We start from the raw sequence: 24242 nt of genomic DNA on the forward strand, positions 1-24242 counted from the left end.
TTGTACCCCCCCACCTTTTTAGGACATTCATTTTTATAACAAAGGTCTATAAACACTTTCAAAATATCAGCTTCTGAGCAACCTATAAGCCAGTGCACTAGGTTGCAAGTTACCTAAGCAAGAAACTGAGATTTTAAACACTGTTATGACCTGTTTTAGAGAAATCTTTGTAAACAAAATATCACTTATAAAACTATTTTTGTTTTGAAAATTCCAAAGTACAACTAGTATCTTAAGGGCGTAACATTTCTGAAAAGAAAAAAAAAAAAAATTAAAACTCCAAAGCAACAATGGCACACGTAGCTGTATTTTGTTCTTTTAAAAGATTCTGAGATGCCGCTTACACTACAGCCAAACAAATTAGCACCTGTTTGCTGTTGCGCCCCATATACCTCAACATTTTGAAGTACAGTGATTTTTTAAAATTTAGTTTTCATATCTATTCAATCTCTATTGAATGTATTATATAATAGTATCTTCCTCCTCCCTCCCCTTCATCTTTAAAATTAAACAATTTAAAGTTCTTTTTTAGAGTAGTCAAAGTCTTTTGGGGGATGCAGACAGGAGAGGAAACAAAGCAAAAAACAGAACATCAACTCACTGATTAAATGCTTCCAATAACATTTAAAAACGTCAAAGCCACGATGTTCTGACTTTTGGTATCAGGTATTCAGTAGTCTTAACGCTGGATCGGTTTGGGTCCACCCCAGGCACTCACCGTTTCTTTCAAGTCCTGAATATACAGTATTTTCAGCAGTGACTAAACTGCACTAAAGTCCAACAAACAATCCCATCATTTCCAAGAGTTCCTGAAAGTTATAGCATGAAATTCAGAAATATCACACAGGGCTCTAAACTAAAAAATTATCTGCTGTCTTTAAGAATTAAACATCTTACAGTTAAATCCTATTTCTTAAATGTTTTGGGTCTGGAGGGAGGGGGTGAGGGCTGTCATGAAGGGAGATGTTTTAATAACTTAAACTTATCTGTGAAGTATAACAACTCTGATACATTTATAAAGAATTACTGTTTTCTTTAGGCAGTCAATAATTTAGGTCCAACCAACGACCTCTCATGTTCTAATTCTGATTGCTTAATCCAACCTGAAGGGTAAACTGGAGAATCTTTGGCCTGTTAGTCAATAACAAAATGGTTTGTAAAAAAGAAAAATAAATACCATATACAAATAAGTATAACTAGCATTCAAATCTGTTATGCCTGTGTGTTTTAGTCAAAGGGGAATTAAATCTCTGTGTATTTGGTGTGAGCAGGTATTCACACATCTAGGAAATGGAAAAAGATGGCAGGATGGCAGCATCACTTTCTATTGCACACTTAATTTATGGGAGCACTTTAAATTGAACACAGCTACCCTGACGGCATAGTCTTGTGACGCAGGACAGTTGACTTGCAGGTTCTCTGGTCCTGCGAGAAGAACATTTGCAGAGGTGGTGCCGAGGTCAGGACGGTCACTCTGTTGGCGCAGTGGTTGTGGTGGCTTCTTCCAGCTATACCATCACGAGGATGTGGCAGGTCCTTCCCCAGCACAGGTAAGTCAGTCACACCAAAAACAAAGGCAACCCGGAACATTAAATTAAGGCAGTTAAAGAAAAATCCATTCCAACAGCCTTCAAATTGGCCGTGCAAAACAGGAGCCTCAGGCTACGTAACAATGTCCACAGTTAAAACTGTAGGCTTGTACTGTGTGTAGTCTGTCTGAAATCTATATTCAGGTATTGAACAGGCTTTTCAATCCATTGAAATTTCTGGGTTGGGGAAAAAAAAAAAAAAAAAAAAAGCAGTTTGGGTACTGTGAAGCTTTTTTGGCCCCCCTAGGAGTAGCTTTCATTTTCATTCCACCTTGTGATCCACTGTTTTTTTTCAAGGTTATCATTATATTTTTCATCTGGGATCTCTCGCTCCTCTTTCCGGATCCTTACAGCATGGTATCGGGGAACACTATCGTCGTACCTAGAGCGTTTAAAGAATCCACACTGGAGGCGGGGGAGAAAGACAGAAACAAATTAAATAATTCCAACGAGAGCAAAAGTCCACTAGATGGCAATGTCTAAGCTTTCTGTTCAGCTATGCCTAACTTTGGACTTGGACAAAGAATAAAAGACATGGTTTTCTTTTAAGAAGGAACCAATAGGTCAAAAAGAAATGATAACAGCCGGTGGGGATAAACGGAAGAGAACAGCTGTAAAACTGGAAGAAAAGTCCCTTTTTCCATCTTGTCTTTCAATCTTATAACAATGTTAGTTGCCTCTAACAGTTGAAGAGCTTATGAAACAGTGCTTCCATTTTTTATAATCACAATACTGTACATAAAAGATCTAATTTTCAGATTATTAGAACATCATGTTAGTTTCAAGAACAAATTTTTTTCAAGGCCATACACCAAAGATTATTTCATGCCCTCTTCCACTAACAAAATGGAAATGAGGTCACAAATATTTTATAAATTACTACTTGAAGTGGGTCAATTTAAGAAATCTCTCCTCCAAGGCTCCAGTACTCATCTCTCAATAGCTAGAAGGTAATTTATACTGCCTGGATTTCCAAACAAAGCTTCCAAACTAAGCTGTTTCATTAATAAATCATGTAGTAACTGTGTCCTGCAATAAAATCATTTATGTACTGCAAGGAATTTGAGGAAACTATTACTTGACTGAATTTCAGAGCATCCCCTAATTTCTTTTCTTTTTGGCGAAAAGACAACATTTACATTTAAATTATTAATGAATATATATTTTATTGATCTTTAAAAAGATATTCAATCTGATCCAAAGTAGATTTTTATTGAGAACATATCTGGAAATTTAAAAATCAGATTGAATTTTTTAAGAGAATAAAATATATATGTATTTTTTAAAAAGATGTGTTTTTAATTTAAAAATGCAGATAAAAGGTGGATGAGGAAGATACTTAGAATGGCTGATTAATGTGTTTACTATTGGACATCAACAGGAACAGAACATTTGTTTTGAATGATGTTAAGTTATAAAAATGGCATGGGGCAAAATAAAATTATGTACGAAGTTATCACTGAGTCAATGGGAAAAATGGACCAAGAAGTTTTGTTCTAAGGCCTTTTCTATTTTCTGCAAAAAAGCCAGAACACCTATCTGTTACAATATGTGGCTCTCGCCCCATTTAAACAAAGGAGAAATCAAGGGTGATACATAAAGCTGAAATGGAATTGGGATTCATCGTGACAGTGCCATGGAAAGGGATTATAGGGGTAATTCTACCCTCTCACGCCCACAGAAATGGAAAAAGGAATCTCTGCCATTCCCATTTCCGTGGACTTACAAATAAGAGAAGCCAAATACAAACTTAAAATCAACTGAGACCCAAAGTTGAAAAAAATCTCTAGGAACAAGGAACAAGGTCAAACTCCATTACAACGTTCTGAAATAAACTGTCCAGAGCAGTTTTATGTTAGAATTTTGTATATTGAAGGCCAGGTTGGCAAAGAAGCATCTTCTGAAGTTGACCATAATGTCCATCACGCCAATAGTTAAGAGTTTGTTGCAATGGTCTTTGACCCATAGTAGATATGCAGGGAAAGGAAGTTGCATGCTTAGCTAGCATAAAACAATTTCTGAGCAACAATAAAAGCATTCCAAGCCTTCCCCCATCACTTCATAGCAAGGAGATCAAAAAGATGACAGTGAGAAAGGCTTCTCTTCAAGAGAAACACAATGTTTCCAACATGCAATAGGTTAATGAGGCAGTCAACACAAGCTTCTATCTGTGGGAAACTCCAAAATGGACAAGAAATCTGGGATGATTTCTTATGCATCTTTGAAATTCCAGGTGCTACATACTGGATTAACAACACATGGCAAACTGGGCTACTGTGGAGGTCTAAAGCCTCCTTTTGTGTGTACATAGATTGCCGTTTTCTTCATTGCTGTGGGTAATGTTTAATAACAACAACAACAACACAAAAATTACTCACCTGCAACGAAAGATTCTTCGTGCATTTTTTAAAAAACGGTAAGCTTTCAAGTGAAATAAATGAAATAAATCCAAGCAAGGGAAGCCAGTGTGGACATTTGGAAACATCTGTTAATGGGACACACACAGCAAGCTGTTGCTTTTAAAGTTAGCCACCACAACCACAGCGGGTCCCACAGCTAGCAATTGAAAAACATTGATCAATTACCAATGACAGAAGTAGATCAATACTATGCATCAGAAGTAAGCCTCTCTTTATCAGACGGCTGAGCATGGATCTCAGCCTTGTGATATGTGGCATCATAATGATCTTTCTTATTTCTCTTGAAGAAACCACACTACAAGGAAGCAAGGTATTTAGTCAGTGTTACAGTTTTATGTATAAAAGCTAAACAAAAGAAAATCTCAGATTTTAACCTGTTTTCTACTTACAGCTTGTTTTACAAAGAGACCACTGTGGATCAACCAAAAGGGACCAGCCCCTGCGCTATACTACATGGTGACAGCAATTAACCCAACTCTACTATCATGGGTCTCTGGTCAAATATTTATATGGATGACATTAGCTGATTGATTTTTCTATTTGTAACAAATCCTAAGGACCAAAATCATCCTAAAAGGGAAAATATATACACATCTGATTACAGCTTTGGGTGGTTTCTTCTTGCAGGGAATACGGAGTCTAAAGATAGGCAAAAGATTGACATCTACAGTTTACTGATTCAAAGTTTAAAGAATAAATTCTCTAAGGCTTAGCACAAATCCAAATAAAATAGATTCTGTGAATATTTTTCTGCCCTTCACAGTGAATTTTATGGAATAAATGCCATTTGCTTGGGGCCTTGGTGGGGGTAAATCACAATATAAATTCAAATACACTGTCATGAAACAACGACAGCTGTCATTTCCCCAAATTCTTAACCACCATGTAACACTTAAGTGGTAGGAACCTGTGCTCCTCAGGTTAGGTCACTCTAAATGAGTATAAAGGTATAATTCCACTTCCTACTATAATTTCCTCATTCAACCGTGGAGAACTTTTTCTACTTACTTTTATCTAGTTCATAAGGCCATGGAACTGCCCTTTGATATATAACTTGATTGAAGAATTTCTGCCCTCCTGGAAAATTCTGCAGCCTAGCCTGGCAACTCATGAAGTACAAATCTTGATCTGCTTTGTACAACATGGTAGCTACTAACCACGTGAGGCTATTCAAATTTAAATTAAATTTAAAAGTCAATACCTCCATTGCACTAGCCATATTCCAAGTGCTCAACAGCCACATGTGACTAGCGATTACCATAATGGACAGTGCAGCTTCAGAACATCTCCATTATTACAGAAAGTTTTACTGCACAGCGTTGATCCAGGCTGTTGATCTAGGCTATTTATCTGGATATTTATTTCTGACATTTAATTTATTACACAGTGAGCACACCCAGCCAACTTTCAGTAACACACGCTAGTAAATATGGTGGGAAAAGGAATGAACCACGAACCAAGAGTCCTTGTTATGCCTCTAACTTGGCAACATTCTTAATATCCATGGGCGTGAGCATCTTTGTTTACAAAATGAAGGTGACTGGACCAGGCTGGAGGACTTTTCTCTTATACCCTCAAACAAAACCCTATACAGAATCCCTATGTTCAAAGCAGATAAAGTCACCACGGCTCCGGTTGAAGTGGGGATACTGCCCCTAGCCCCACCTGTGTAGCTTTGTCTTGGCACCTACGTGGATGTGCAAAACCCAATTTAAAGGCCACTGAACCAGAGTCCTCTCTGGTCCTCAAAGTCTATTATTTTAGCACATAAAAGCAAACAGTTCAGTTTCAGAAAGAAAAGCATAAAGTAATAAAAATTATTTTCATGGGGGGGTTGTAGAAGTTGTCTGGTTACTTTAGAGTTCACTTGTGAGTCCGGATACTTTAGAACATAAAAAAAAAAAAAAAAGAGAGAGATCATCTAGTCCAACCCACTTACTAAGCAGCTAAGGCAAACCAGTGCCCCAGGGAGGTGAAATGATTTGTCCAAGGTTATATAGCTTGGGTTTCTTAACTCTCAACTTACCCTCATTAGAGACTGCCAATAAGATCTGTTCTGAAAAAGACTGTTCTTGTGACCTCTTCTGGAGAGCAGCAGAAGGCCATCCTCAAATATCAAACCTTGCATTCAGTTTTTGATATCAAAATAATTTCCAGAGCATCTCCTATATTGGCTGGCTGTGCTCATCAGACAAACCTACTACCTGAAGTAAACATCAGAGGTAGGACTGGCTAACATCCCATGGGAGGATGGCTCTTGGCATAAGCAGATACCAAGCTTCAATCACACAACTGGAGGACACAGGCAAATTATCTCAGAAAATTATCTTGGCAAGAGGAAGTTACTTGGAAAAATAAAGTGAAAAAGAGATGCCCAATATTTGAAAGTGAGACTATCCTGAGCCCTTGGCCATTATACTCTTGGATCCAAGGAAAAGATAAGGATAGTTTGATCCTAGACATTGTCGGTCAGGTTTCATAATCCGTTAACCTCTAGACCAGACAAGTTTGGAAACCCAGAATTTTTGGCATTTTAGAAAAGTAATACACTGCATACATAATGTCACAGTAATCAAAACATTAGTATTTCTGCAGTGAGACTAATGAGTAAAGGATAAAGACCATAAAGAGCCTCTCTTCACATCATGTCAAGTTGTGCTGCCGAATAAGTCATTAAAAACTGAGTTTTTTACAAGTTGTGATTGTTGACAAAGGTTGATAAAGGTCTGTGAACCTCCATTACTCACTGAGAATAATCCAAAATCTATAGGTCACAATCTCTGGCAACAAAAGTATGCAACATCTCATACATTTTTTTGTAATGCAGACTATTTACTGGTAGAAAGCAGGCAGAAGATACTACATTATATTTGCAGGACCAAATTCTAATGAAGAACATCATATTAAACACAGATCTTCCTTATGTTTGATATAGGCTATGATAACTACTTTGGGATTCATTAATTTCATGCTTTCCTATTCCTAATCTAGCTGCAACTGTAACAAGCTCCAACTGCTGCCATGAATGTTTCTTTACAAAAGTTGAAATTAACCGGGATACAGATTCTGATTAATGTGATACCCAACAATTTGGCTTAGATTCAGAATTTGATCTTAGATGAAGAAAAGGTCATAGTGGTAAAATTTTTTAAATTGTTATTTGCCAAACGTGCTAAATTATATGTGAAAAACACCAAAATTTACACACTTAAGAAACTCCTTATAATGTACAAATACTATATACCTTTAAATACAAAATGTTAGACAGATATTCAGATGTTCATTGTATAATTCTCAAGTTTGCTGTATGTTGGAAAAAGTTTCATAGTAAAATGTTGGGAAAAGGAAGCAATGAAAAAAATGTATATACTATCAGTGTTAATTTACTTTTTAAAAAACCTGAAATAAAGTTTGTATCACAAAACTCAAGTGCCAGATATGACTTACCTTCCATAGTAAAAATACTAATAGAGCAAGCATCAAAATCCCAGCAAGAATAGCCACTAGGATGATCCACCAAGGTACTCCTGAATATTGAGCTACAGTCTTTGAGGGAAACACAGTCACACGAACCTATGGGGCATAAAAGAAAGCAATATTATAAACTGAGGTGAGAATTAAACCATGAGTTTATATTACTAATTCTGCTTCCAGACACATTTTGGTCAAATGTAGCCTATGGACGGATGAGATGTCTTTTTGATGTGAGATCCTTTCCTTTAGTAACGGAATACTGCTTTAAGAGACATTTCTTGGAGATCTTTTCCCAGAACCTGGAAAATGCTGGATTGTGGGGTTTTTTTTTTTTTTAAATAAATTTATTTATTCATTTATTTTTATTTTTGGCTGCATTGGGTCTTCGTTGCTGCGTGTGGACTTTCTCTAGTTGCATCCAGCAGGGGCTCCTCTTCGTTTCGGTGCACGGGCTTCTCATTGTGGTGGCTTCTCTTGTTGTGGAGCACAGGCTCTAGGCATGTGGGCTTCAGTAGTTGTGGCTCACGGCCTCAGTAATTGTGGCTCGTGGCTCTAGAGCGCAGGCTCAGTAGTTGTGGTGCACGGGCTTAGCTGCTCTGTGGCATGTGGGATCTTCCCGGACCAGGGCTCGAACCCGTGTCCCCTGCATTTGCAGGCGGATTCTTAACCACTGCGCCACCAGGGAAGTCCTGGATTGTGTTTTGACAAAGTAATTATTTCTTTGCTAACTTATGTTTTAAAAATTTTTGTAATCAACAAAAGTAGAGAAAATTGTATAATGAACCATCATTTATTCATCACCAAGTTTCAACAATTATCAATAGGGACACAACCCCAATCTTGTTACATCTATATAACCTGGTATCATTTTGAGAATGGTCACCTCTCTTAATTAAGCATCCAACAATGGCAACAAAAGGGTCTGTTTATGCACAATAAGCCTACATTCCTCCCTCAGATTTTAAAGACGTTATGAAATATAAAAATAGCGATGGAGCTATTAGATGGTATTAGAGGCATTAGATGGATACCATTCTAATTCTTCCTTAGGGTTGAAACCGAGCAGGACCCTACAGGGCGCCCCCAGCTGACAGCTACTTGGAACCATAGGACTGAGGCGGTCATCTCTGAACATAGAAGATTACCTCCTCTCCAGCACGTAGCCCCTCCTCTTTTCCCTACATAATCTCTGAGCAAAACCTGGGGAGTTGGTTCTTTGGGAAACGAGACCACCTTCTCCCCAGGATTGCCACCTTCCTCAACAAAGCTATCTTTTCTTTTACCTAACACTTCTCTCTCACAACTGGATTCTTGAGCGACAAGAAGCCAAACCTGATTTCAGTAACAGGATAGCAAACTAAAGATCCTCATAAAGAATAAAATTTCCTGAAATGGCTTGGTGTCATCTTCTACAACAATGTGTATAGACGAACTAGACTCTGGATTCATTCAGAGGCAGCTTAGAGCTTTAAGTGGCAGCTGATGAGAAGCTTAAGTTCTAAACATTTGATAGCTGGCAAATACCAATTAAATAGAAATAGTGCTTATTTAGAAATCTAAAAAGTTGCTTATGGCAATTTGCTACAGCTTGGTTACATGGGTTTAGAATTCAAGTGGATTTTTGTAACGCCAGGAGACTTTTTTTTCCCCAGGAGATGATTTTTCAAAGCACATAAAAGACCTGGTGAAAGCTACAAATATGATTTTGTAAACTATACTGATAAAAGATCTACCAGTTTGAAGTTTCTGATATTTCTGAATTTAGAGAATATAAAGTGAAGGGTAAAGAAAACTTAGAGGGAACAATTTAATTTCTGAGAAATGTTTCTATTCATGTATTCTAAATTAATATTGAATTCTGGATGCTGCCTAAAAATGCTTCTATGTCTACACTGTGATTCAATACTACTATACTAGAACTCTTTCTTTAAAAATCTCTTAAAGTACTTCCCTTCCTACTTATCCTAGAAAACAGCTTCTCAACCTCCTTTGGCTTATAGAATATACTTAAAAGCAAGAACTGCTTTCCTTTAAACATTTAATAGGAAAGAATGCACTTTTAGAGTTTTTAGCATAAACACCTTTCTCAGCTACTATGTTTCCTGTTATGCTCTCAATGAGGTTTCACTCAAGCTCCCAGCCCCAGGGAGGGCCTCATGGCTCACTTCTGTTGCCTCCCTTCCCACAACAGGTGTCCTAGCTTTAAGCTAAAACAACCCTTTCTTGAGATTACTGGTTCAAGCAGAGGAGTACCCACGAAGTAGGGAAGAAAGAATGGTGAGACCGGTGAAGAAGTAATATAGTTGATGTGACTGCTAAGCCAGACTATTCTAAAATAAAAAGATTATTTCAATTAGCCTATGCTTTATCTCATTTAAATTTGCTTCCCTAGTATGTAGCATAGGGAAGCCACACAGTGTGTCCCTGGGGCAAGGTGATGACTTGGAAGGGCCATCCTCATGTTTAAGAATAAGCTCTGATGAAAGCGTGAAGTGGAGAGTGGAAACTGGTCCATGGCAAGGGCAAGCAGTCTTATAGTCACACTGCATACCAGAGCCTCTTAAATGGCTGATCATAGGGGGAAACCATGCCCATAAAAGGCTGCAATCCAACAGCATAAGGGCTGAACGAGGTAGTTTGTTTTGCGGGTTGGGGCTGGGGTGGTGTGTAGGGGGAACCCAGCTGAGAGCTCTAAGCCTCAGGTCTGGCTACCATTCAAACCAGATCTTGGAGGCTTTTAAAAACTAAAACAACTCACTGTGCATCAAAGACTGAGGACTGATGCTAGGGGCTGGGCCACACATTTAAAGGCCAGATGTGCTCTGCAAACCCAGTGTGTGCAAGGCCACAGTGCGGTCCAGGAAGGCGAGAGAGGCCAGTCAGCAAGATTTTATTGTTTGTTTCCTTAAATTGTCGTGTGTGTGTGTGTGTGTGTGTGTGTGTGTGTGTGTGTGTGTGTGTGTGTGTGTGTGACAGTCATTCTCCAGCTGGGACTGAGAATGGGGGTTGTTGTGGAGCTGGCCTTAGAATCGGGTGAGGGGAGACCAACTGTGAGCTGCAACTCCCAGAGCTCGGGAAGCCTTGTCTCATCTTGTCACAGCAACTGTTACTGATGGACAATGACAGGTTCAGGCCAGCAGAAATTACTCCAACTCCAAAAACAAAAAAATTTTTTTTGGTTTCATTAAAATCTAGGCATTTCCATAGGGATGACCTGTGCATGTGAACCTCATCCATCATGTGCCCGTAAGGGGAAAAAGGGCTTAACTCTGCTGATGCATTAAATTCCATCACCAGTGAGCAGTGCTGAGACCACATTAGCTTGCCCCCAGCCAAACTGTTTCCCTAAATCACTCTGTAATGTAATATCCTATGCTCTTATTGAACATCAGTGTAAGAAACCACCCGATGAAGGGATTTTCCTATCTTTTACAAAACTCCCTATTAAAGACACCATCCCCTTAGTGAGTGTTCTTCTTATCAGAAATCCATCTTATAAAAGGATCCATATCTCAAGTTCTTCTCTGAATTTAGAACCAAAAAAAGAAAAGCTCCTCCCCCTGAAAAATGATGTGCCTACTTTCACCTATCACATTCTTTCTCATCTTTGGCAGCCAGGAAGCTTAGACACTCTCTTCCTACTTCCTTAGGAATGAAATGGGGGTATATAAGTACAACCCATAAGTAATCTCCTTCTTCCTTGGCTTACTTCAACAATTCTCTCCTGGTTCGCGATCTCCTAGACCCTGAAATTCTTCACAATTGATACTATCTTGTTCAACTTTGCTTCTCTAGCATTTTTGCAGGGAAGGCACACAGGGTGTCCATGGCTAACTGGATTGTTAATTGGATCAATTTAACTGATACTAAAATTTTAGTAACCATCTTAGCTGTTTCAGTTAGGTGACCAGCTCTCTCTGACTTTGTTGTAACAATATCTTGAAAGTGTTTTATTAAGAAATGAACACAAAACTCTTGAAATTAGTTGGGTTATAAGGAAACAAAGGTTTTTTTTTTTCATCTTTTTAAAGCCAGGATTAGAGTAAAAGCAATGGGAAGATGTTTCAATATTAACACCAAAAGACAAGACTGAATTACTCAACCTCCTTTGCTTCTATCTCCAAAGAAAAATGATCTAGACACTGGAAAAGAGAGAGGAACCAAGATATAAATGAAATTGAAACCCTCAGTAAGTGAGGGAATAAAAAATGAAGGCAACCTGACACTTGAATTAAGCTTGAATCTTTAGGCCTCCCAAAACTGCACCTTAAAAATCTAAAGAAACGTGTAGATATGATATCTGAGCTACTATTGTATCTCAGAAATCAGTAAATAGAAGAGGTAACAGAAGACTAGAGATGAAAAAAAAGACTCGGTTTTCAAAAGAAATGGGTTCTAGACATGAGACTAATAACCCGTTTTCAAATCTACCAATTATTAAACAAATCAAGTAGGATTACAGCAAAGATTCCAATTCCCGTTGGTAGGCATGGGCTCTCAAGCCCGAAGAACATGAAATGCCCAGGAGAACCTCATCTGCATTTGTGACCCAGCCATTAGACTGGACACGAGGGGACTTAGTTCCATTATCTTCGAGAAAACAAGAGCACCTGATGAGGACCTTTGAGCCCGAGGTCTGGTCTTAACTCCACATGCTGGTCCTGTGACCCTGAGGGAGAGACAGCCTTCCTTGGACTCAAGTTTTCTCATCTAAACTTGAGATTTGGGGACTTAATGGGGAGCAAATATCACAGAGTCAAAGAACAGGAGCCCTGAAGTCAGACAGCTACAGATTTCAATCCAGGACCCCAAATGACATCCCCTCTCTGTGCCTGCTTCCTTTTTTGTAAAGTGGGTACAATGTCTACCTTGGTATTCTTCTGCAGTCTAAATGACAGCATATCGGTAAAGCATCTAGTAGATGGTAGACATTTAATTAACGTTTTATTAATGTTAGTCCCTTCCCCCTAAAGCGTTCTTTCTCTTTGCAGCTCTAAAAACTCAGTGATTCTCAGGGTTGCTGACTAAAAGTCACAGAAAGTTATAGCAACTGCCTTCAGTCGGAGAGGGAGTTAAAGGATTCTCAGGGAGGGTGTAGTTTAGCCGACAGTCCTTATGATGCCTTATTAATAAGAAATAGAAAGGTGGGCTGGAGTAACCTGCAAAGATAATGTAAGGCCAGGGTGAGGGTACATCCTGGGGAGCCTGGGACAGTCCTGGCTTGCACCAGGTGCCCCAGCATCCTGCCCAGATAAACGTGTCCTGGTTTGGATGGTAAATTTTAACAACTAAGGGCCACTATATCCCAGAAACCAAGGTGATCAGGGAGACTCACTGGATTTTCAGCTGGTGAAAGGACTGAAGCCAGGACACTGTCATAAGTACATCAGTAGATCAGCTTCAGGACAGTAATTCACAATCTTTCCTTCTCCATTCATTCTCTTTTGCAAAACATTCCCAACTGTAACCTGCAGGCATTTACTTTGAGAGCTTGATACAAAGCCCCTGTGGGTGCCAGACCCCCACAAGGAACCTCTGACTAGTGGTACACAAGCTCCTAGTCTTGTTCAATAGTTTTCTTAATTACCTGGAGGAGGACACAGTAGGCATGCTTCTTGGTTTTAAAAAAGGATAAAGCTTGCAGGGTTAGAAAGTTAACAGAGAGCAAATGACTGAGAGACTCAAAATTATGTTGTAAACCCAAACAACGGACCAAAAGTAAATCACATAAAATGCGAGGATACACTTAAAGGCATGCATTTAGATTTTTTAAATTTGCTCAAGGGTGGGATATGGGAAATACAGCTTGACAGCACATTCTGATGAAAACACCTGGAAGTTTCAGCAGAACACGAACGTAAAAACGGTAGCTGCTAGAAATGCAAACAATCCTCAGCAACCATTTAAAAACCAAATTTTCGGCTGAACTAACAGAAGCTTGGGTCTGAGACACTGGGAGGCAGGTTAGGGTAAGCTGAAGGAGGCAGACCACACATCCGCTCAGCCCTGCCTGGGGCCGGCCCAGGAAGGGCAGAGGCCTGGAACCAGTTCAGCTGCCGCCAGGCAGGACGGAAAACTGAAGAGCTGGGTGCTTAGCTCTGAAGAGACCTGTCCGAGGAGGCATGACAGTTTCCTTCAATTATTTCAAAGGCTGCTACGTGGCTGAGAGAGAGGACTTATTCTGGGGTTGTTCCAGGGGGCCATAACCAGAGACTGATTTTATAAGATTCAACTCTGGATTCCTATATAGAGATCGTTTCTAGTAACTGCTGCTGGCCACACACGCCACGAGCTACCCCATGATGCAGTGAGGCTACCGTCACTGGGGGCACGCCGACAACGGTGACAAGCACCAGGGGCGGTACAAGACGTGGGGTCTTTATAGACTTGGGAGGTGCACCCATTCTCTCCTTGAGCCAAGAGCTCTCAAATCTACCCCATGCACCACAGATCGAGATGACCCGGGAATCACTTCTTTCTGCAATGATTCTATTGAAACACTGCTTGGGGTGGGCGGCACCTTAAAGACACCATCTGCTTTCTCCTTAAAGGGGGTAACAGTGCCGCGAGGGAAGTGAGTTCCAGAGCAGCACATCCTCAGGCCACGGGCATGGGGTGGAGGAGAGAGATCTGCTCTGAGCTGAATGAAGCCCGGGGACCCCTCACCTGAGTGCCTGCATTGGGCAGCTTAATATTCTCGGTGGCAGCAGTTACATCAATGGAAGCCCGCACGAGAATGTCCAGGTAGTTCATCTTGGAGTACTCCTGTCGGAGACAAAGTGAGTGAAAGCATTAGTGAAGAGGGAAATGTCCTGGGAGGTGGCAGACAACTAGAGGGGCACAGCCCAGCAGCGGAGCCCACCTCCAGAAACGTGCTGTTCCAGAGCCTCGAGCGCAGAACCACGGAGGCCTTGCTATCCAGCCCTCGGAGCGGGCACCCGATGTTCACACAGTTCACGTTCACGCTGCAGTTCTGGGGGGAAAAGGAAGAGCAGGTGTTACAGCGCAGTGGTCTGGGGAAGGCCTTCCTGCCACCTCCTGTCAAACGCTCACAGCTCTTGAAAAATACTTACGAGGGTCTGGTATTTTCTTTCGGCAAATAAAGAAAATTTTCTACCATCGTCTGTCTGTCTTTCAGCAATTTCTCGTTTCTTTCTTGAGTTGTGAGCCTCCTGAAAAGAATTATATCCAAAATAGTTCCACCTAAGGTAATTTTTTGGCACTACTGTACAAACCTCTTGAGCACTCCCTCCCAAATAATGCCAAATCCACATGATTGACAATTAATCTTCACCCATCTCCCATCGCCAAAGGCGCGGAAATAATTTAAGTGTAAAATCCATCAACCTACCTTTAGTTTCAGGAAGTTTATTTCTTTTTGTGGCTGACAAGCTATCTTTTCCAATCCTTTGGATTCTACTTTCACCAAATAAAGCAACCATTTGCCATTGCTAATTTCTTTTGGCCACTGGATATTCAAGGTTGCTGTGCCGAGGTTTTTAAGAGGTTTGCCCAAGTTAATCACCTGTTAGAAAATAATACGTATTATCTCAGTGTAATTCCCTCAACATAAAATTAAGTAAGCAGTTCCTATTGCCAAGAGAAAAAAGCCAAAATACCTGGCATAATACTACAATAAAAGCACAGTTTCCAAAAATGGAGTATGGATAGGGCATTCAAAATAGAGATTTGTGCTTAAAGATTCCTGTCAATAAAAACAGAAAGAAAAAAAGAGATCAAAGAGAAATAATTGTCCATTCAATCCAGGAATAACTTTTGTTGTAACAGAATCTGCAGTGTAGATATGCCAGGCTCTCAACAGACCCAGGAAAAAGTCACATGTGTGTTTGTGTATCACTCTGTAACCACACTGCCTGGCAGATGACAAAGCCTGTGTGGTGGCAGTGCGCCCACAACCTGCTTCTGGGAAGCCCCACCTGCTGCAAAAATGAAGCTGCCCCCGTCCTTACTATGCAGGGGAGGCTTGGGATGACAACTGAGAGACCCGGAGTAGGACCCTTCTGGCAGCCAGGAACCCATGAGTCCAAGCTGGGGGCGGGCAGGGAGCAACTCCCTGCAGCAGAAATCGAAAGAGTTTGTGTGGAGGACTGCTCCGGAACCCACAGACTTCTCTTCAGCCACATCTGCCTAGGTGCCATGACCACCACCCACTACCTGTCCCATGCATGTCTGCAGAGCTAAGAGATGCTTTCAGAGGAGAATTCTGCCTCTTCACCCTGTTGCAGTCACCGGTGGGCCCATTCTTGCTATTTCAGACTTTCACCTCCACAACGGTCACTGTGTTTTCAGGAACATGATTGGAGCCACACAGACCTAAACCTGCCTATGACTTAGGAACCACCTCCGTACCATGAGATTATGTTCATTCAACTGGACTAAGAGCCACTGTGATTGCCTACTTTGAAATGGGTCAGAGCAACCACTAGTCTTCCTTACTGGCATACGCCAAACCCACATTCACCATCACAAAACTGGGCTCGGGAAAGGTCGTGAACGTTAACCACAAGCAATAAGAGAGATGACCTTATAATAGCGAAAGAAATAAATCATAACACATTCTAAAGCCAGATAGAAATTATCTTTGAGATTTTTGTTTTATAGACAGACTCTGGAGGGGAAAAAAATCGATTCTTCCTTTCTCTCTACACCACATGTACATTAAAACTCTCTAGGACCAAACTGAACTGGATTCTGAACAGAATCTTATGTTGAATGACAGTTGTGGTTCTCCATTCTGGAAAACATGACTTTTACACTAAGCCAGTATGGTGTTTAAAAGTTGGCAAACTCACTTTATCATGTTTATTTATTATTATTTATTAAAATTACATACTCAAGACCATATACAGCACATGTTAGCTTTCAGTACATAGAACAGAAGGGCCAACGGCAGCCACTTACCCTGAACTCATACTCAATTAAACTTCCCACTTCCTCTTCAGATTTCATAGCTTGCTCACCAATGACTGAACCTCCAAAATACACCTGGGAAGGTTTAGCAACTCTGTTAAATTAAAAAACACCAGTTTTAGTGAGGATTGTAAATGGTTCTTTCAAACACTGATTTGTTGTGCTCAACACAAACACTTACCCGGAGACCGATAAAAGCAGTTCAATAACCACTCTTGCCGTAGCTGTAATTGAAGCCAAATTATCTTGATTGCTTGTTCTGAAAATGAAAAGGAAACAATAGGGTTTTATTCTAACAGTCAGTTTTCTCATTAAATTACACTTCTTTTATGATTTAGATAAAGGCCAATTCATTGACTGGCTGTGTTTTCATGAAATAACTCTGACTGGAAGGTTGAAAGAACTCTTACGTTTCCAACTTCAGATTAACATCCAGATCTGTGGTGTCAAAGGTGATCTCAGTTGTACTTAAAATTAAATAAAAGGTAACCTAAAAAACAGAAATAGCTGTTAACACAGACTGAGCGTATCGACACTGTAATGTTATTTAAAACATTAAAATACAGTACGTAAAGGCATCACCTACACTGGAATTTCTTTTAAAAGGATTCCCAAGCTCGCAGTCTGCTTGTGAGCCGTTCTGGTTTGCGACACAACTCAACTGTTTCTCCTGTAACAGAAGAACATACCAGATCACAACACATTCACTTGCCACACAATGTTTTTTTCCGTCCAACATGGTCTCCAGAAATACTTACAGGGAAAGCCCTCAGTTCTCTATATGCAGAATAAGTCAAGGTGTCCGGAAAAGTAGCGATGAGTTTAGCTTCATAAGCGTCATCACCATCTTTGGTGGGATTCTTTGGGTTGGAAGGGCTGTTCGTCACCGTTATTTCTAAAGCAATGTCCTTCTGATCTTTTAGAACTAGTTCTGGTACACCTTTTTGACTATTGAAAAAAAAAAAGGAAAATGACAAAGTTCTCAATACATTTTCAATAACCCTTCACAAAAAGTCACTGCAAAGCCAGAGTCATTTTTGCTATTGCTGTGGAGCAATTCTTACATTGGTAAATAAGAAAATTTGTCTTGATTTCCTTCTCGGGTACAAAATTTATATTCTAGCTTAAGGTTGCTGTTACATACGTTGTCGTCTCCACATCCCTCTTTTAAGAAGTGCACCTGTAGGAAAACAAAATCGTTGTAACTGACATCACTTAGGACTCTAAATAGGTGACTGTTTCCATACAGTTCATTTCCCTGTGTGACAATTACCACAGCAGAATCCAAGCTACAAACATACTTTGCATCAAACGCCCACTCTGTCCTTTAATGAAACTGTGTTTTCAGAACACTCTGGCCAGGGCACTGAGGTACTGTAGGGTAGTAAAGAGTAAACCTGGCTCTGCTGCTCACTCAGTTGCATGGCTTTGGGCAAGTCACTTAACCTTTCAGAGTCTAAGTTTCATCACAGGTGACATGGGATACCACCTTCCTACTATACAGGGTTACTGTAAGAATTACTAATAATAATGACAGTGCTACCTAACACATGATTACATTTTTTTTTTAACATCTTTATTGGTGTATAATTGCTTTACAATGGTGTATTAGTTTCTGCTTTATAACAAAGTGAATCAGCTATACATATACATATGTTCCCTGATTACATATTTTAACTCATGTAATCCTCACAAGGGACCTATGAGACATATACTATTCAGAGTCCCACTGCACAGATGGGGAAACAGAGTTCAAGGTCAGGAAAGCAAAGGGCAGAGTCTCTTGCACTGTGCTAAGGGGTTCTCAATAATCACACTGATAAATAATTAGGAAAACGGTCTCCTTGCTTGTCATGTTTAATGTGACTATGGAGCTGGGAATATACACACGAAATATTAATGTGACTATGACATTGAGAGTATATTGAAAAGTATACAAGGAACTATGCTTGATGACAATAAACACTACAATGTGCAGATTTAGGCATCAGCCCCCAAGCCTAACTCACTCGTGAAAACCTTCGTCAGTGAGCCATTAGAACCAGGTGCCTCAGAGTGGACACTCCAGTATGAACTAGATTTTGACAAGTACAAAACGCCAAATCAAGATGTCACCACTCCCCAGCCTAAGCAGGCATCTCAGCCATCCTAAACCCTAGCAAACAGACCACACCTCATAAGAGGTATACAGCAAGCCATCCAATATAAATTTTTCTTCCTAAGATTACATAGGCTACATTAGGCACTAAATGACTATTTCACTGTTAATACATTTTTGCCTTGCTGAATTTTGATACTCCTTGATTTTAACGTTCAGACTAACAACAGTTTGTTTTCTACATTTTAATGTTCTCAGTGGTAAAATGCAATGCATTTTTCTTCCTACAAAAAGCTACAGGAGAAACTTGATGTGAGAATAATAAGTTCTGTCAATTATAGTCTCAATAAGTTGCCGTGGGCAAAAATTATTAAGAAAAATACTATCTGGCTCCAAACTGTATCCTGTATGTTCACTGCTAATTTGGGAAACATTTTCTGCAACAAACTTTGCATATATTAAAAAGCTTATTTACTACAAAGCAATGGCCTTTAGAGCAAATCAATCACTAGTTCTATTGCCTTCAGAGATGTTTGATTTAGCATAATAACATGGCAAACAATTGGCAAAATGAAAGTCAGAAAGACTTACATCTGTATGAACAGACTTGGGTTCGTTTGAGTTCAGAATTGGAAGAACTTCTGGAAGCGAATTCACTCGCCTCCGAGTGCTTGGCTCTTGGATCTCTACGGAAGCTGTTATGGGGATGGGACGCAGTTTATCTCTGATATTTTCCTGGAAAGTATGCAGAGATACAGTTAAGCATGATATACATGCTACTGGGGAACTCCGAAACAATGCTTTCCTTTGTACTGGAAAATGGGTTGCTAGTATAAATGTCAGAAATCTCCACATGTCACCACGGACCCCCTTTAAAGAACTGATCTGTCTGCAGCCCTCACCTGGAGCCAGAGGGTTTCCTCCATGCACACCTTCTGCTTCTGCCTGCTCAGAGTGAGCTCTTGTGTATACTTGGGCTCAGAACCTTGGTTTCGAAACTGAACTCTTGATGACAGCCCAGATTTTCTTCTTTCCTTTTCAGCCTCCAGTGTGCCCGCAATAGCTAGGTGAAATCAACAAAATCATGGCAACTTAAAAGTGCATTCATACACAAGGCAGCTATAAGTACGGTGAGTTCCTTTTTGATATACTTTAATCCCTCCTAGAACACTTTTTCCCACTGCCATTGTTTTCCTTCATATTTCCTGGTAATGTACATTCTGACTGAATTATGATGTTTCAAATCAAGCTGTTCTTTCCTACCCATTGCTGTGAACAATGTTTTAAAGCTACGTTTCCATTGCGCCACCTGGGGGAGCTCGAGAATAAGTCAAAACCTCAGAGCAGCAACTAAGAATCAGTTTCTGACTGTGTTTCTAGAACTCAGAGTACCTCAGACAACAGGACGGCAGCCAACACTCCCTAAGCGCCTAAACTGACTCCCCCTTCAACAGTCCGATGCTTAAATTCAAAAAAGTTCTCTAGATCAGCAGCAGCAGCAGGGGCTTCTCCTGGGTTGTGTCAGGAATGCAGAACCTTGGGCCCCAGCCAGACCTACTTAACCCGAATCTGCATTTTAACAAGATCGTCAGGTGGTTCTTATACACATTAAAGTTTAAGAAGCTTTGATAAAGGATAGTCGTCTAAAAGAGAAACAATATATATATTAGAGATGGAGATGTCTTTTGACAACAGGATGAGACTTTTCACTTAAAAAAGAAAAAGAATTAAAAGGTAAAATATACTTCCTTTCAGGGGCTAGAGGGCCCGTTTGTCAGCTAATAAAACTCCGACAACCAAAGTTTCCAGTTCCAAAGCCCCAGAAGGCACATCCTGCTTGTGATTACCTACACTAACAGAGCTTGGAGACGAGCTAGGATTTGGATGATCAAAATCTCATTTCTCGACTTCAGAATGCATTCTTTGCCAGTTCGCTATATGTAACTGCTAACTCTAACTATGTTTCTTTATTATGGGCCAATACTTAAATGACTTACATTTATTAATCACTCACTAACCATCAGAAGAGGAAGTGAACCAGTATGTACAGGGCCAGAGCAGGTAGCCTCAAGGAAAAAAATCTGCTCCAGAAAATACAGAAAATGAATAACCCATGTTCTAATATTCACATTAGAGTTTGGAAGAGACCTTTTTAAGAGCATCTATTTTAATTCCCTCTTCTTACAGATGAAGAACTGGAGGCCCACAGAGCTAGGTGGCTGGCCCAGGGTCCTACAGTGAGGGATGGAGGCAACTCCTAAAGTCTCTGTCACAAACACAAAAGACGACTGCCTTACAAAGCCTCTTAGACATGCAGGTTCCCACTTCCCCTAGGCCTCTGCACAAGTCACTCTCCCCTTCTGCCGGCTGGACCACCCCCCACTTTCTGACTCCCCGTCACTGGCTGACTAACCCTACTCCTCCTCCAGATCTCAGCGTGGACATCACTTCCTCTAGGAAGCGTCTCCTCGCCCCTCCTGGGGGTCCAACCGTATTCCTCTCATAACCACACTTAGCCTGCTGGGCTGTGGGCCTGACCATCTTCCCAGGCAAAGCCGTGCCAGGGACCTCCTTGGTCGGTTCACCACTGTACTCCCCAGCAACAGCACAACACCTGACATAAATATAACTGGCAGAACAGATGAACAGAAGCATACACGCCAACATACACCCAATGCACATTTGCGCACACACAATGTGACATTATCCTTATGCTGACACAATAGCTGCTCCAATATGGAAGACCAAAATTTAGAAATGACAGTTTCAATAGTAATTTCTGTGTCCATCTAAAGAATTCTTAAATGTCACGGCTGCCAAATGGAATGTGCCTCCATTTTAGGCCCTCTGTGAACCCTGACATCATCCATTTATCAGTGACCTGCTAACTTCACAATGAACCAGACGAAGGCGCACATGTTGAGTGCCCCTCACAGCAAAAGCAGGGGAGGGTGTGGGTGCATTAAAACCGTTTATCTACCAAACCCACTCTAACCTTTTCTGACCCTCCAGACAGTTCACATCATCTTAAAATCCTTGCCGGCCACCTTTGCTGACCTTTTGAGGGGCAAGCCAAGTAGAATAGTCATTAAGGCTCAATTATAAATATCTGTACGTATGGAACACCACATCTGAGGACTGCTGAGTTAAAACAGCCTAGTCAGACAATAAGCTCACACTCTGACACTGGGAACAGATTTTAGATGTATTAACTTCTGCAGCTTTGTGCAAGTTCTGCTTTATTTGATTCAGAATTTCCCAATACCGTGGAAGCAAAGGCAATGAAAACAGGATTTCTCTCAATGTCTTCAGAAAAAAAAGTTCTATCTATAGTAGGCCATCCATAAACACTTGGTTAATGGAGTAGTTATATAATATAAAATTAATTTACATGGCATCAAGCACAGCATTAAAGCTAGAAGAGGGCTTCCCTGGTGGCGCAGTGGTTGAGAATCTGCCTGCCAATGCAGGTCACACGGGTTCGAGCCCTGGTCTGGGAAGATCCCACATGCCGCGGAGCAGCTGGGCCCGTGAGCCACAACTACTGAGCCTGCGCGTCTGGAGCCTGTGCTCCGCAACGAGAGGCCGCGATAGTGAGAGGCCCGCGCACCGTGATGAAGAGCGGCCCCCGCTCGCCGCAACTAGAGAAAGCCCTCGTACAGAAACAAAGACCCAACACAGCCAAAATTAAATAAATAAAAATAAAAAATAAAAAAAGCTAGAAAAAAGTTTGTAATTTATTTTGTATAAATGATTGATCTGGGGGAAGACAAGGAGTGTTCTGGTGAAATTTCACATCTATAGGCAAACAGAGTGGTTTGAGAACATGACCAGTAGAATAAAAACGCGTCTCCGTTTCCTCTCCTTGCCCAGTCAAAGAATCACTGTTTCTCCTGGTCTCTCTAGGCTACTTCCAAACACAATGGTAAAAGGCCTGTCACCCAAGCCGGCAAGTGTAAGGCACTGTATTTGGGTAAAAACAACACAAACTACACTGAGAGGATGACAGATTGTGAGAAATCATAAAATATGTCTGTCACTGAAAGCCACACAAAAAACTATTTTCTGTACTCAGTAAAATACCGGCTACATCAAAAGTAAAGTGAAAGGCCACAGCTCCTCTGGTGTAGGAAGTCCTAATACACGCATACTGTGCACACTGCATGCAAGGTCCACAGATCCTGTGGGGAGACCGTACAGCAGGAGGTGGCCCAGAAGAAGGGGCCTAAAACGGTCAAGGAGATGAAGAAACCACCTGAGGACAGTTTAAAATCTGGTAAGATGAAGGCCAAGTGGCCTATGACAGCATGGGTTGGGTGAAGGCAGACTTAGTTGTCAAATTCTGGGGTGTTATAAAGGGACATTTTTTAATAAAGAAAAGAAAGTAATACTTTAGATAACATGGACAAACCCTGAGAGAACTCAATCCATCTCAAGGTGGAGTAAAAACTGAAAGCCATGAAAATAGACTACCCTGTCCTTCCAGAAAGCTTCTCTTGGGGGCATTGCTGCACTAGGATACCAAGCTGCTGGGACCACGGCCGACCCAGGAAGGAAATCACCCTCACTCTGTACTTCCTCTTCGGGGAAAAGATCTTCTTTAAATTCATAGGCCCCCAACTTCACTCTGGCTTACTCCTGAAGAGGTACAGCTGCTACTAAAACATACCAGACAAGGCCTTGGTGATCATCACTACCGTGAGAGTATCATTAAAAATTTGTCAAACTTTGTGGCAAAACTCCTATTCGGGTTATAAAGAAAGGAAGCGGACTAGACCTTATAAATGACAACCTGCTTTCCCCACCTTATCTCATTTGCTCTCCACCACAATCCTATGTAGCAATTCCTATCAGAAGCATTTTTTTTTTTTAACTGATAGGAAAATAAAAACTCAAACGTTAAGGGACTTACTCTGTGTTGAAGGGTCAGTCAGCATCGGTGTGGGAACCAGGAGCAGAGCCCAAGTCTCTGAGTTCTCAAGGCCAGCCTTCAGGTCCCCCAGGGCCCACCCTCGGGGACACAGCTTGGGTGTTCTGGGCCACGGAGGCCTCTGGGAGGGGACCGGGCAGCCAAGAGACTATAAACTGGCAATTATTAGAGAAGGACGCGGGCTCCTGCGGTCACTCTTCTACAGCTACCACCCGCCACCTCACAAGCACAAAACCAATTTTCCACACTGCTTTTCAAAGACAGAAATGGAGGAAACGGTAGTGGAAGCAAGTGAGTACTTTTCCAAGGCATTCATTCTGTCCTACACCATCTGCTCTGGAAACTTCAAATGGGGACCAAATGCAGTTTTCCCCTTGTGTTTCACCCTCCTGATTAAAGAGGAGACAACAGATAGACTTAGTTCTTTAAACCAGAATTTATGGACCCATTCCGGCCATTACAGTTTTATTCTTCTATTATTTATGCAACTTTCAACCTGGCAGACAGAAAAGATATAATTTTAAAAGTACCAGATACTTACTTATTGAAGGATTGTAACCAGTGGGTTTGGCAGTATATTCAAAACAGGCCTTAACCTTCAGGCTGTATAAAATCAAACACATATTTCTTAAGAGATGCATTATTGCCCTAGAAAAAAATCCCAACACGTTCCCCAACCCTGAAATCCCCCCAGTGAGGACTGATGAGTAAAATGTTATATATTCACTTGACAGATTCCTCTTCCCTTTGCCCATTTCTCTTAAATCTTCCCTGTGGCTCCTCAGGGCAGCAGGGCCATC

General features: G+C 40.9%; 1 protein-coding gene across 2 annotated transcripts in view; it reads right to left on the reverse strand.

The window, feature by feature from the left end:
• Window positions 1-286: 286 nt before the first annotated feature.
• The window catches only part of ITGA6 (integrin subunit alpha 6), a 76950-nt gene continuing 52994 nt past the window's right edge, over window positions 287-24242 (reverse strand). Inside the window, exons 11-26 of one of the 2 annotated variants that reach the window (XM_068544913.1) lie at window positions 23984-24045; window positions 19415-19575; window positions 19104-19247; window positions 17479-17594; window positions 17173-17362; window positions 17001-17084; window positions 16825-16904; window positions 16596-16673; window positions 16406-16508; window positions 14835-15008; window positions 14557-14655; window positions 14346-14456; window positions 14150-14248; window positions 7457-7582; window positions 4175-4304; window positions 1870-1994 (exon numbers count right to left, since the gene is read on the reverse strand). In XM_068544913.1, the coding sequence (XP_068401014.1) occupies window positions 4197-4304; window positions 7457-7582; window positions 14150-14248; window positions 14346-14456; window positions 14557-14655; window positions 14835-15008; window positions 16406-16508; window positions 16596-16673; window positions 16825-16904; window positions 17001-17084; window positions 17173-17362; window positions 17479-17594; window positions 19104-19247; window positions 19415-19575; window positions 23984-24045 (1735 nt within the window). In that variant the 3' untranslated portion in view covers window positions 1870-1994; window positions 4175-4196. Of the gene's footprint in view, window positions 1995-4174; window positions 4305-7456; window positions 7583-14149; window positions 14249-14345; window positions 14457-14556; window positions 14656-14834; window positions 15009-16405; window positions 16509-16595; window positions 16674-16824; window positions 16905-17000; window positions 17085-17172; window positions 17363-17478; window positions 17595-19103; window positions 19248-19414; window positions 19576-23983; window positions 24046-24242 lie in introns of both variants that reach the window. The other variant, XM_068544912.1, reaches the window with a different exon arrangement.

The sequence above is a fragment of the Eschrichtius robustus genome, chromosome 5 (assembly GCF_028021215.1).
Source record: "Eschrichtius robustus isolate mEscRob2 chromosome 5, mEscRob2.pri, whole genome shotgun sequence".
NCBI classification, from domain to species: Eukaryota; Metazoa; Chordata; class Mammalia; order Artiodactyla; family Eschrichtiidae; genus Eschrichtius; species Eschrichtius robustus.